The 14488-nt window shown below is 44.1% G+C and overlaps 1 protein-coding gene across 2 annotated transcripts in view; it reads right to left on the reverse strand.

Moving 5' to 3' along the window:
- Window positions 1-6: 6 nt before the first annotated feature.
- IQGAP1 (IQ motif containing GTPase activating protein 1) overlaps window positions 7-14488 on the reverse strand; it is a gene marked incomplete at its 5' end in the record, with an annotated part of 98969 nt that continues 84487 nt past the window's right edge. For both annotated transcript variants that reach the window (XM_006152837.2, XM_014589475.1), the window contains 7 exon segments: window positions 7-378; window positions 2633-2741; window positions 5354-5476; window positions 8860-9026; window positions 10220-10432; window positions 12912-12999; window positions 13364-13499. In XM_006152837.2, coding sequence (XP_006152899.2) covers window positions 265-378; window positions 2633-2741; window positions 5354-5476; window positions 8860-9026; window positions 10220-10432; window positions 12912-12999; window positions 13364-13499 — 950 coding nt within the window.

Here is a 14488-nt window from a genome sequence, read left to right on the forward strand (position 1 = left end):
CCTAAATAATGGAAGAAAATGAAGCAGCCAGAAGGATCAGACTAAGCCTGAAATACAACCTGACAATGAAATTAAAAAAAAAAAAAAGGGCAACAAATGTCCCTTTGCAGCAAGAGGAGCTAAACGCACGGCACTGGGAGTGTATCTGACTGAGGCATCGTTGTGGGCTGGGTCTCTGCTTCCAGTGAGTAAAGAAGGACCTTGGGAAGGCTGCTGCGGGGCGCTTCTCTCCTTCGTCCTTCTGGACTGGCAGCAAATGATCAATCACTTCCCGTAGAACTTTTTGTTGAGAAGGAAGATGAGGAGGTTGACATTTACTTTAGCTCTATCAAATAATTTCATAACTGCAACTCCTTCATATTGCAGCTGTAGTAGGTCCTGTTCAAAAAAAACATTTTGACAGTTAATCATGTCTGTGGGATAAGAAAAGAAAAACACAATGTGGAGAGGGATCCAGGAGGAATGAGGCTGGCCTCACGTGCCAGCTGCGAAGTGGGGCGAGAGAACAGTTCAGGCTCAGGACATGTACGACTGCCCTGAGAGCCAGAGCAAGCACTCTGGTCAACGGGATCTTCTGGCTGGAGTGAGGAAGTTGTGTTGATGACATAAAACACACCAAACATAGGAAGAAAAAGAAGCGTGTTCAGTTATCGCACACATCTAAGCTTTTATATTTCAGGTGTTCCAATGACATTTTCCCATTTCATCTAAGTTATGGGTCACCAGTTTTAATAAATCTGGAAAAGGTGAAGGCATTTAAATCTATGATGAAATATATTAAATCACTGAGAACAAGACAAGGCTAGGAATGTCTCAATAACATCTATTAGATTCTTAATTTCTTTTTATTTTTTTTTTTAAAAATCTATTTAATTTTATCTATTCATTTATTTATTTTAATTTGACCAGCGAGAGACATAGAGAGAAAGAGAGGGAAAGTGAGAAAGCAGGCCACCAGGCCTGGGACTCAAACCGTGGTCAGCCATGGTGGAAATGTACAACATCTTAACCACCACGCCACCTGCTGGCCTCACAGATTCTTAATTTCATATGAGAACAGTTTTCTAGGCATGAGAAAATAGCACGAAATGTTTCTGAGGTGCCTGCCCTGTGCTCAGCCTTGTGAAAGCCTGTTACATAGCATCATTTTATGTCCTCAAAAATCCTAGGGGTATGACTACCCCAGCTTTAAAGAAGAGCTACTAAGGTTCTAAGACAGTGAGGGACTTGCCTAGCAGAATGGAGTCAGACATGGTTTTCTCCACCACGCTCCACCATCCGGAACACATTTAAGAAATCTGAGTGTGGGTGTGGTAGTTAAGGCAGCTGGACTCCCACATGGCTGACAGTGGTTCAAGTCCCAGACCCTGCCGCTTGAAAATTATACCAGGCACTGTGTGCACATGTGCCCAAAATCCCAGGAGGAAAATGGAGAAGAGATTATGGCGTGGCCATTGCCCCTGGGGAGTGATCTCTTACTTTCCCTCTCACTATCTCTCTCTGGGAGCACACATACCTTAAGGCAAAATCCTTGAAAAGAAAAATATAAAAGCTATTTGAGAGTGGTCTCATCCTAAACTTCATAAGCATGGTGATGAGAAAGCAAGCATCAAAGGGTTTGAAGGGACTCCAAAAGTTCAATCAATTCATTATTTGGATAAACTGTCACAGCTTCACGAGGCCAGGGACCGTGGTGCCTATGCCTGACATGTCACCTCGCACTTGGGGTCACTCTGCATTTGGAGAACATGCACATGAAATAACAAATCACCCTAGGCAGACTGGCTGGCCTGTAACAATCTGGTGAAATTGAGGGAATTAAAATAACTTTCATCTGGTGAAGTTCCTTGTACCTCCGTTAGTTATGTGCATCACAAAATCATTTCCTATTTGTTTAGCTAACATGTTTTGAGAGTCTACTGATTATTGAGGAGGAAACAAAGTGATTAAGAAACACTACATACTACCTGCCCTTGGGAGGACACCCAACTAAGAGGGAGCAATAGGTGCAAAAGCTCAAATGCACAATCGTCGGAAGGCACCTGCACAGTGACAGTGCAGCAGTCTGAAGACGCGTAAGGAACGAGGCAGGACCAGACCGCAAAGTGGCAGATATGCAAAGCTAAAGGAGTCTGGGCGTTACTCAGGAATCCTGCCAATGCCCTGGTATTTTTCAGGTGTGTAAAAAATTAGAGATGTTTCAAATTAAAAATTAGGGATAAGTATGTTACAAAATGAATCACTGCAGGTTTCTTTCGAATTTAAGAAGGGATTCCATTTACAATGATGCAATTTACACATGCCTTGTCAAAAATGCAGCTAACCTTTATGTACCTATATCAAATCCAAATGAGGCAAAGGAAGACATTCAAGATACTTAACTTATCATTCTTTACTGTCAACACTTGAACATTTTTTAAATGTTTTTAAAAGATTTATTTATTTTTAGGGACCAGCCATTGACATAATGGCTATGTTAACTGGATTCCCATGTGGTCGACCACGGTTTGTGCCCGGAACACAGACAGCCTTCCCAAATGGGTCTCCTTTTTATCTCTTTTTTCTCCCTTGAAAAGAACACATCTACCTACTTTGCACAGAGAGCTTCTGGTTCTACCTGGCTCATACCCACCTGATAATGTAACATAAAAGTCTCCATTTGAACTCCCATGAATTTGGCTTTGACTTCAAAGTCTCCAACTTCTTCTGTTGGGCTGATTTCAAAGATAACGTTTTTAAACCTGTTGAAACATAACATCATAAGGGTATGATTTTTATGTTCTCATACAAAAATATTCTGTGAAATGGGGAAAGGAGATGAACCTAGTCCTCAAAGATGAAAGAGGTAGAAAATGCAGGGCCAGATTACTGCAGAGGCAACAGCCTGGGAGCCACACTCCTGAGTACCACCTACCCTGAGACCCACAGAGGACAATGGCAACCTCCCCGCTACGGCACTTGCATTCTCCTGAAAGAAGAACCATAGAAGGACACCGCTGGTGGGCAATAAATGGATGATATCAGAGGAATTCCCTCGGTCTTCCATGTGGCCACTGCTGAAACATGATGATAGAAAGCAAAAGAGGAGGAGAATGGGCTGGAAGGAGAGGGAGCTAAATAAAGAATATACAAAAATGGGATTAAAGGATGGGATTATTTTGGTGCAAACAAATCAATCAAAAATATGATCAAACGGGACCAGCAGTTGGTGTAATGGCTATGTCGCTGGAGTCCCATGTAGTCGACTGTGGTTCGAGACCTGGACCCTGTGGCTTAAACTCACGCCAGGTGCATGTGCGTGCGTGCCCAAGATCCTGAGAGGAGAATGGAGGAGAAGGGATTGTGGAGTGGCCATCCCCCTGGGCAGGGCTGATTTCTCGCTTTCTGTCTCTGTCTTTCTGGTGAGCACACATACCCTATAGCAAAAACCTCTCAAAAAAAGAAAAAAAAGATCAAGCATTTCCATATAAATGTGTTACCACGTATAATCATGTAAAAGGTAAATTAAAGTGTTCTGTAGGAGAATGGGTAAACTATGGAATAGTATGTAAAATATGGGTAAAATATGGAAGAGCATCCTATTTTTAAAAAGAATTATTTATTTAAATTTATTTATTTATTTATTTATATACTTTTAAATTTGACCAGAGAAAGAGAGAAAGTGAGAAAGGAAGCCACCTGGTCCAGGACTCGAACTGTGGTCAGCCACGTGGGAATATCCACTGTCTCAACCACCACACCACCCACTGGCCCCTGGAATAATATCCTATTAAAAAGGATACTTTCAGGACTAGCAGGTGGTGGTGTTGTTAAGGTGACAGATTCTTGCATGGCAGATGGTGGTTTTAGTCTCAGACCTGACGGCCTGAAAATCCCACTGGGTGCATGTGCGTGCATGCCCAAAATTCCGAGAGGAGAATGGACGAAAAGGATTGTGGTGTGGCCATCCCCACAAGGGGTAATTATTCACTCTCCTTCTCTCTGTCTCTGTCTCTCACTCTCCAGGGAGTGCATATGCCCTAACTCAAAATACCTAAAAAATAAATAAATAAAGAATACTTTTGAAGAATATGAAAAATCCTCACAATATGTTAGGAGAAAAAAGACGGATACATAACTGTAAACAGGATTGTCCTGATTTAAGTTTAGAAAAAAAAGGAGTAGATAAAGAGAGTGGGTAAGAGGATGGATAGGCCATCTTTTTTGGGGGGTGGGGGGAGGTTTTTGCTATAGGGCACGTGCAATCATCAGACAGAGAGATAGAAAGTGAGAAATCACTCCCCAGGGGGTATGGTCACGCCACAATCCCTTCTCCATTCTCCTCTCGGGATCCTGGGCACACACGCACACGCGTCCGGCGTGAGTTTAAGCCACCGAGCCTGGGACTCGAACTGCGGTCAACTACGTGGGAGTTCACCGACATAGCCATTACACTAACTGCTGGTCCCTAGGTAGGCCATCTTTATGTGAACAGGGACACAGAACACACACTAAAATGATTTCAGTGGCTTGTGGGATTACAGGTGCTTTTTACCTTATTTTCAAAGCTCATCGATGAATATATACTTTAGAAAGAGAAAAGGAAAAAGTTTCTTTTTGAAACAAAAGAGGAGAAAGCTTGGCACCTTGAGGTCACGAGGCCAAATGAGCAAGGGCTCAATACATGCTTGTCAACGCTGCCGGGTCTGGGAGGGAAGCCACAGGTCAGGGCCGTGACCCATGTGCAAAGCCCACTGGTGCTTCCCAGAAAGAAAAGGAGGGGGCCAGCCCCGTAGCCTAGGGGTAAAGGGATTTGGATTGCACATGGCCAACCACAGTTCAAATCCTGGCCCTAGCAGCTTGAGAACCATGCTGGGCACATGAGGGTGTGGGCCAACGCCCCAATGAGGGGCTCTTTCTCCCTCCCTCTGTCTCTTTCTGATGAGTTGACACGCCCTCTGGCAATTTAAAAACAGAAAAACAAGAAAGAAAATGAGGGTAAGTTCCTGGTTCTTAGCTGCAAGTAGACTACAATAAACTACTCTTATTGTTATTTATTCTTGGTTCAGACAAAAGAAACAGAAAAAATAGCTTCTTACTTTGAGGAGGAAAAATTAAGGTGGGACCCACACAAATAGGTGTGAACATGCCCTGAAATCAGTGTTCCATTAATAAGGAAAAGAAATACTTTCTCTATTATGACAGACAAATTCACTGAGTTTGAGGCCTCATTCTACACATAATATATATGAAAGTATATAAAAAATACAAATGTAGCTATCCAGAAAAGAGAACTAAAGGGAAGAAGATAAAGATGTGATAAGTGCAGGGAAAAAACTCAACTTATAAAACAAAATTCAAAGGAAGTACTCACTGATTCACTTGCAGGTCCTCGATTTCCAGAAGGACTCCTTTTTCATGTAGTCTTGCTGCCGTATATTTCAGAGAAATCTTTTTGCTTTTCTTGCCTTTCATTTCCCTAGGCTTTTTGGAGACTCTGTAAAAAATCATAACATGTCACTTGCTGTAACTATCTTTACTGTTGGTAAACTGAGAAAACTTGGTCAGAAAATTCCAAGCTATAAGTATAATTAAGACACCAATTCTAAAATGGCAAACGAATGTTGGTATTAACCTAGCAATGTCTTTTACAAAGAGTGGAAACATCACTCGATTACTTCTGTCGTTAAATTATATGTGAGGGCATCCCATGAATGAGACAACGTCTTCATCCTTCTACATCTTTCTCAGAACCGAAGTACCTAGCCAATAAGTGTGAGAGTTTCCTATGCCAGCCTGAAGGAACGGTGCCAATCCCAGGGGTTAAGAGTCCCTAAAAGCACCTCAGGGACCAGCAGGTAGTGTAGTGGTTTTAAGGCTCTGGACTCTCACATGGCCGACTGCAGTTCAAGTCCTGGACCTGATGGCTCGCTTTATCACTTTCTTCCTGTCTGTCTCTAGTGAACATGTATGCCCTACAGCAAATTAAAAAAAAAAAAAAAAGTTAATTAAAAAAAATTTTAAAGTACCCCAGATACATAAGAAAAATAAAAAGTAGTTTTAAATTAACAATTTTTTTTTTTTGAGAGGTTTTTGCAACCTCTTCTCCTTCATTCTCCTCTTGGGATCTTGGGCAGGCATGCACACGCACCCAGCATGAGTTTAAGCCACCGGGTCTGGGACTCAAATCGCAGTCGACTACATGGGAGTCCAGTGACATAGCCATTATGCCAACTGCTGGTCCCAACAATTTTTTTTTTTTTTTGGAGAGGTTTTTGCTATAAGGTGCATGCACTTGCCAGAAACACAGAGACACACAGAGACAGAAAGCGAGAAATCCCTTCCCCGGGGGGGATGGCCATGCTGCAATCACTTCTCCTCCATTCTTCTCTCGGGATCTTGGGCACACACGTACATGCACCCGGCGTGAGTTTAAGCCACCGGGTCCAGGACTTGAACCGCGGTCAACTACATGGGAATCCAGCGACATAGCCATTACACCAACTGCTGGTCTCTAAATCAACAATTTATAAGAGTTTAAACTGGTGCAGTAATTATAAAGGAATGGGAGCAAGGTAAAAAGAAAAACATGTTAGGAGTCTATTATGGTAACCAAAGGAAAAACTGATAAGAAAAGCAAGTGAGGAAAAAATAGATATGAATGAGAACAAAGGATCTGGGACTCCCAAAGAGAGGGATCTCAAGGAAAGAGGACAGGGGGCCGGCAGGAGGTGTGGTGGTTAGGGTAGTTGGGACTCTCCCATGGCTGACTGTAGTTTGAGTCCAGGACCTGGCAACTTGAAAATCATACCAGGACCATGTGCATGCATGCCTAAAATCCCAGGAGGAGATGGAATTGCAGCATGGCCATAGCTCCTGGGAGGTGATTCTCACTTTTCTTCTAACTGTCTCTCTCTGGCGAGTACATGCCCCTTATGGCAAAAACCTTAAAAAAGAAAGGAAGGGGAAGGGGAAGTGAAGGGAGGAAGAAGGAAAGGAAGGAAGGAAGGAAAGGAAGGAAAGGAAAGGAAAGGAAAGGAAAGGAAAGGAAAGGAAAGGAAAGGAAAGGAAAGGAGGACTGGCCCCAGAGTGCACTGCTTAAGTGCTATGCAAAGGGAAAGGCAGGTGGATTCCACAGGGCCAGCTATGGTTCGAATCCTGATCCTGGCAGCAACACACCAGATGCATGTGCATGTGTGTCTAGGATCCTGACAGGATGAAGAGATGGGGGAACAAGACTATTGTGTGACTGGCTCCACTAGGGGGTACTTTCCCTCTCTCTGGCACGTGCACACACCCTCTTGCTTCTAAATACCACTTTCACTAAAAGGAACCAAGGAGGCTTAGAGACATAGTTCACTCCAGACCCGTGGAGGGGAAACTACAATGTGAACCTACAACGTGTGCCAGAAAGTCCAGAAGTACACCAAGAATGAAGGAGAAATGTCAAGAGGACACAAAAGTCAGCTCTGCAAACTGGGTTAAGGGGGGACTGTCTTCCATCCCTTTACATCGGCCCTGTCACACTCTAGGGGGGCTTCGATGGAGGGAGGGCAAAAGGGCGTTGGACTCCACATGGCCAACCATGGTTCAAGTCCCAGACCTGGCAGCTTGCTTTCTCACTTTCCTTGTCTTAATCTCTCTTTCTGTTGCTTGTTCACTCTGTCCCTCTCTGGTCCAATTAAAATAAAGTTAAAAAATAATTTAAAAAAATAAGTTAGGAAACATTATGAAAATTTGGGTTCTCTGACTCTTCTCTGCTCCTCCTAGGTGCAGGATCAGGGACTCTGAGTTCCTCCTGGGTGCGCTGCTCTCCCGGCACCTGCCATTGTCAGCATGGCCATTTTACAGAGGGAGTGAACACCCACACAGGGGTGGTGACAAACGAGGGTGCTACTTGTAGGAATCGTTTATTTTTCACTCCTCACTTTTCATTTTAGAACTTCAGAAGGGCTGAGTGAATAGAATACACCTCTCACTTACATTTACCAGTTTTTTATTTAATTGTAAGGTTTTTGCCATAGGGTGCATGCACTCATCAGAGAGAGAGAAGTGAGAAATCATCCCTTAGGGGGACAGTCACCCCACAGTCCCCTCTCCATTCTCCTCTTGGGATTTTGGGCGGGCATGTACACATTCACACATACCCAGCATGCTTTTCAAGCTGTTGAGTCCGGGACTTAAACTGTGGTCGGCCATCTGGGAGTTCATTTTTTTTTCTTTCTTTTTTTTGGGAGAGGTTTTTTTCACTATAGGGTGCGTGCACTCGCCAGACAGACAGAGAGAGACATAGAGACAGAAAGCGAGAAATCACCTCCCAAGGGGGATGGTCACGCCACAATCCCTTCTCTTCCATTCTCCTCTCAGGATCTTGGGCATGCACACACATGCGTCCGGCGTGAGTTTTAAGCCACCGGGTCCGGGACACGAACCGCGGTTGACTACGTGGGAGTCCAGCGACATAGCCATTACGCTAACTGCTGGTTCCCTGGGAGTTCATTTCTTTAGCTGCTATGCCACCTGCTGGCCCCGAGAGTCGCCAGTTTTTTTAACAATGACTCAAACCACAGAAAGCCAAGTGAAGTCCAGCATCTCAACCACTACGCCACCTGCTGGCCCCCTTTTATGAGTTTTTAACTTAGAGGGCCAAGAAGACATTTTGGAACAAGACATGGTTAGAAATAAGCATCCTTGACATCACCCACGCATTATGTACATCACATGCTAATAAATAGAAGTAGGCAATTACATTATCAATAAATGATAAGAAGCAAAATGATGCGGTGAAGAGACCCAGAGTACTGTAGGTGAAAAGTCGCCTCTATTTCTTTTTCCCAGCCTGATTTGTTTCTCTTGACTGATTCTTCTAAAAATACTCACTTGCCCTTGCTGGCTAGGTTATCCAGGCAGGTTTTGATATAGCTTTTATAGTAATCCACCTGCTCCCCATAAAAGGTGGCCTTTGAGTTCAGAGCTGCGTATGTTTGTTGCAGTTTCACCAGTTCAGCCTTTCTCCTCTGTCGGTATCGCCGCTGATTCCGGATATCCTGAGACATAATTATTGAAATTAGAAAAATAATGATGGGTATAGCATGTGCCTCTTAAAGCATCTTTTTTAAAAAAGAATTCTTTTATTTAACTTTATTTTATTTATTTATTTTATTTTGACCAGAGAGGGACAGAGAGTGAAAGAGAAAGAAAGAGAGAGGGAAAGTGAGAAAGCAAGCTGCCAGGTCCAGGACTTGAACTATGGTTGGCCATTTGGGAGTCCAGCACCCTTGCCACCTGTTGGCCCCAGCATTATTTTTTAAAAAAGAATTATTTTATTTAAGGGCCAGCAGGTGGCATGGTTTTTAGGGTGCTGGACTCTCACATGGCTGACCGTGGTTTGACTCCCAGACAAGGTGGCTTGCTTTCTCTCTTCTCTCTGGTCAAATTAAAATAATAATAATAATAATAGTAAATAAAGTTAAATCCACCAGGTTTGGACCTTAAACAGCAGTTGGCCATGTGGGTGTCTAGCACCCTAACCACCAGGCCAGCTGCCAGCCTCATAGCACTATTATTTAACACTGCAATCCAGCAATGCTTAGCTTTCCCTGGAACAAAACCACATAGCCCTAACAGGCAACAATCTGCCTTACAAATTAACAACAATCTTAATTACAAATTAAGGAAGAAATTCGGATCCCATCAATTTTGTTCCCCATTTGTATCATTGAGCAATAAGGGAATACGTTATTTTCAAACATCCATATTTTTAGAATTTACTTGCAAAGCTGATTTAGACTTCTTAAATATGCTGTCAAGTGAGAAACAGAATCATAACCTATCAATTACCATGTTCCCAGGTACATGTGGCACTATCTTAGCTCAACCGTAGAGAAGGCCTAAACTCTCAGCCCTTGCAAAAGCCCCTGAACTTTAGATGATTTACACCAATAAGAGACTTGGTGATCCACTTGGTGTGACTTTTTATTTCATAGTACTCATCAAAACAAGAGCTGAAAGAGGTCTTTAAGGTTAAAGATAAACTTAGACACAGGGAGCTCTGGTTAGGGTCTTTTCCTTATTAAGTTAGCCTGTGGAATAAGCCACCTCAGGATGGGCAAGGTCCTCAGGTTGGAGAGTCAGCAATGGATTCTCAGAGGATTCTCAGTAAGTTGACACTATGCTGTTATAGTGGGCCCCGAAACAGCTTTAAACAAGGCTGGACCATCACTGTCCCCAGACACAGTACCCTGGCAATGTCGTTGATCAGTTCCTGGTATTTGTTCTTGGGGTCCACAGTCCCAAGCTCTGTAAGTTTCTTTAAGCCCGTCTGGATCTTCTCCTTCTTCTCCTGGAGAGTGAGGTTGTTATCCTCCTTTACAGCTTTCGACTTTTTCATCTTGTCAGGGGTTTTGGCATCACGGATAGCGCGTCTCTGCATGGCCCGCTGATGCTCTGCTTCCTGTAGATGAGAAAAAGCAGCTCGTGGCAGGCTCACCACACTAATCCTAACCCCAAATGTATACAGCCAACCCATACCTGGGTTCAAGTTCTTAAACTACACCCCAGAAACAGAAGGGAACAACATTTTTGCCCTCTGACAAATGACAGCTGAGAATCTGCACGAAGCAGAGGCAGAATTCTTCCATCCATGAAATTACATGGCTTCTTGGGGCTTCTTTCTGGGACTCTAGGTGCAATCAGCAGACTGGACTCTACTGGCCACAGAATCTCAATCTTCCCTTTCACCTTCTGGGACATGGAAGCCATTTAATCTTATTCAAAACACAGCTTGATGAATGCTGTAACTACACTACTGCAGCACCTGTTCTCAGTAAACTCTTGCTAATTCTTTTTTGGCCACCCTTCCAAACTGAACCAAGCTCATGCCTTCCTCCTGCTTCCAAATACGCTGTGAACACCAGTATCTTCACATCGACTTTCCAAGTCACCGCTCAGCATCTGTCCAGCGTGACCCTGTCCAATTGAGGTTCAACACTTGCTGTTCGTTCTTTCAGTGTGTTCTCCCTTTAACTCCTTGCAGTCTGGCTTCTGCATGTAACTGCTCTCATCACCAATTACCACTCCCCCACCCTCTAGCCAAGGGGCAAAGCTGTCACCGTGCTCATCTCCTCTGCACTTTCTTCTTGCTCTAAGCACGGGTTTGGTACTTCCAAGTAACCCAGGGCCATTACTCTACCTTTTTAATCTTAATACTTCAATCAATGAGTGTCTCTATACTGACAGATCCCAAATCTTTGTGTTTGAAACCCCAGTGCCGTATTTTAACTATTTGTGCTGGGAGGCTTACATATGGCATGGCTTGTAGTTCAAACTTAAAATTCCTTCCTGCTTGAAACAATTCCCTTTCTTCTAATATCAACCTGACTTTACATCGCACAACGCAGAGAGCATAGCTTTGAAGTCAGACACAACTGGATCCAAGTGTGGTTCTGCCACGACAAGTCCAAGACCTCAGGCAAGTTATTTAGCCTCTCAGGGTCTTAGTCTTTTCATCTGCAGCACGGGGATGGAGAGACTCGCCCAGCAGGGAGAGTGTACGGGTGACATGAAAGAACACAGGTGAACGCGCCAAGTATCAAGCTCTCAGTAAACACTAGTTCTTCCTTCCTGGCTTCAACCTTCCTTCTGCCTTAAACTCATCGCAGTTACTGGGCATCCTCTGTTTCTGTCACACACGCAGCAATGAATAATTAGTCATAACACCTAAGAGCTGAAAATCACTTTAAGGAGTGATTTTCAAATAGTCCTGTATAGCCTTCAGGGTCTTCCAGAAGTACCAAAGTCCCAGAGGGCTGGGTTCCAGGTGCTCCACTCCTGGAGTTCCCAGAGCAGCCTAGTTTTACCTGCTCAATATACTGGGCTTTTCAGTAAGCTGTCATCTAACGAAAGGATTCTCATGCTTGTTAATTTGAATATGAATGACTTGACCTATGTTTCTCATTCTACAACTGAAAAGCAAGGGTCTTAGATGTGAGGTTTCTCAACCAATCCTTCTTCCCACTGTCACATCCTTCCCTGTCTCCCCCGTTGTCCCGGGACAACTATGTGACTCAACTACCATCTGCTCAGACAGCATTGCCAAATGGATCAATACCACACGGTCCTAAAGCTCCTGAAGGTTCTCCACTGCTCATCTCCACAGTGCCAAGCTCCTACCTAGCATCTGAGCTTTCCATAATAAGGTCTCATGTGTGTCTGTTTCTCGCCTCTCGCCTTCACCCACTTCTTCACTCTAGATGTGCGGTTCCTCCCCGCTCGCATCACACTCTTTCCCCCTCTGTACCCTGGCTTGCATGGGCACTCCCAACTAGAAGCACACCCGGACCTTCCTGTCTTAAATGCACACCCAAACTCTATCCATCCTTCCTAAGTGTGGCTCAAGTTCTGCTTCTTTTATGAGGCCTTCCTGACACACCACTCCTCACCGGCCTCTTTTCTAACTTCAGTCATTTTATATAGTCAATACCACAATTAATTTCTAATGGTTTTATTATTGTCTCAAGTATGTATGTCACGGATCAGGAGTTCGCTGAGTTCACCAGTCACAATCTGTACTTTTCTTCTATCAGGGTAGTTAGCAGAATTCCAATTTTATAATATTCAATAAATTATTGGATGGATTTGTTCATTTTATCCCAGGTTAATTTCACACACACACACACACACACACACACACACACACACACATTCACTCCGTATGTAAATGCCAGAGAGCCTCATGCCCTAAGAACATCTCCATCAGGATTTAGGGAACGATGACTTTTTCAGATGAGCCCTAACCATGACCACCCTTCAGAGACACACCCATGCTCACTCCCAGCTACCCTTTCTCACCATCTTCCTCAACCCTGGCATGCATTTACCACAGGAGAGCTTATCCACCTTCTGAAAGCGTAGGTTAAAACGCTGAATCTCACCTGTTCACTGGTGGCTGGTGTTTCCAGGATTTCAGTCAAGGTCTCTCCTGGCTGGAACCGGATGACATCCACAATTAAACGTTTTGTACTGAAATGAGATGGGGAAGCATTTAAACATGACGAGGTGTCCCACTTCTAAGCAGCAGCTGCCCCAACACAATCTCGCAGGGATTCCAACAGGAGCCACTGACACGAGGTACTCAGGGCCTAGGCGTACTTATGCGACTATCACAGAGCAGGTACCAGGACTGGGATTTCCAAGACTGCGATTGCATTTTAGCACAGTATTAAAATAAGCTAAGTCAATCCCACCTCAGTACAGGTGAAGTGTCCAGAGTTCGGACGAGCATGGAAAGCCAGGAGGATCGCTTCAGGTCTGACCCACAGGCTTGTTCGCCGAGCTCAAGGGGTCTTTGGATTATGTTCGCTTCATTCTTCCTGTCAGTACTCACTTCAGTAAGATGGTCCGAGCATCCATTTCTGCATTCTCATCCCCGGGCACATCAAACTTGTTGGTCAGCGTGAGAGATACTTCTGTCTTAGCCAACGCCTCCTTATTCGGGTCATTTACATTGCCAGCACCTTCCCCTGAGGTTTTGGGAGGACAGAAAGAATCAGTGTAATAAACAGTGGAGATGTTAGGGAGAAATTAGACTTGGGGTGGTCCCTTAGCCTAGCAGTTAAGGGAGCTGGATCCATGAGGTTTGAATCCCAGTCCCAAGGAGATTGGAAAAATGGAGAAGAGGTTGCAGCCTAACTATGCCCCATTCTCCTGTGTCTCTGTCTTGCCCTGGTAAGCACATGTGCTGTCTGGCAAAATTAAAGGAAAAAAAACTAAGACACTTGAATAAGCCAACACATACAGTATTTCAAAGATACCCTTTACTGAGAAATAAAAGATAATTAATGCTAAAAGATAAAGGCAAAGGTTGCAAAATGAAGCAATTTTACAAATGTCTGACAAATCATTTCAACACTATAATCCAATTCTCTCTCAAAATACTCTACTTCTTTTACAGTACCTATAATTTCTAATTATATAATTATCTGTGTATCTCTGTTTAAAATGATCTCTTTTGGGGCCAGCAGAGGGGACATGGTTGAGATGCCAGACTCCATGTGGCCAACTGTAGCTCAAGTCCTGGACCTAGCGGCTTGAAACCCATGCCAGGTGCATGTGCGTGTGTGCTCAAAATCCCCAAGAGGAGTAGAGGAGAAGGGACTGCAGTGTGGGTATCCTCCCTGAGGGTGATGTTTCTCTTTTTGTCTCTCTGGTCTGTCTCTCCAGCGAGTGCACATGCTCTTAAAAATAAAAACCTGAGACCAGCAGTTGGCGTAATGGCTATGTCGCTGGACTCCCATGCAGCCAACCGCGGTTCATGTCCCGGACCTGGTGGCTTAAAACTCACGCCAGGCGTGTGTGCATGCGTGCCCAAGATCCTGAGAGTAAATGGAAGAGAAGGGATTGCAACATGGCCATCGCCCCGGGGGTTGATTTCTCGCCTTCTGTCTCTGTGTCTCTTTCTGTCTGGCGAGCACACACACCCTATAGCAATAACCTCTAAAAATAAAATAAA

The sequence above is a fragment of the Tupaia chinensis genome, unplaced genomic scaffold (genome assembly GCF_000334495.1).
Source record: "Tupaia chinensis unplaced genomic scaffold, TupChi_1.0 Scaffold000359_1, whole genome shotgun sequence".
Classification (NCBI taxonomy): domain Eukaryota; kingdom Metazoa; phylum Chordata; class Mammalia; order Scandentia; family Tupaiidae; genus Tupaia; species Tupaia belangeri.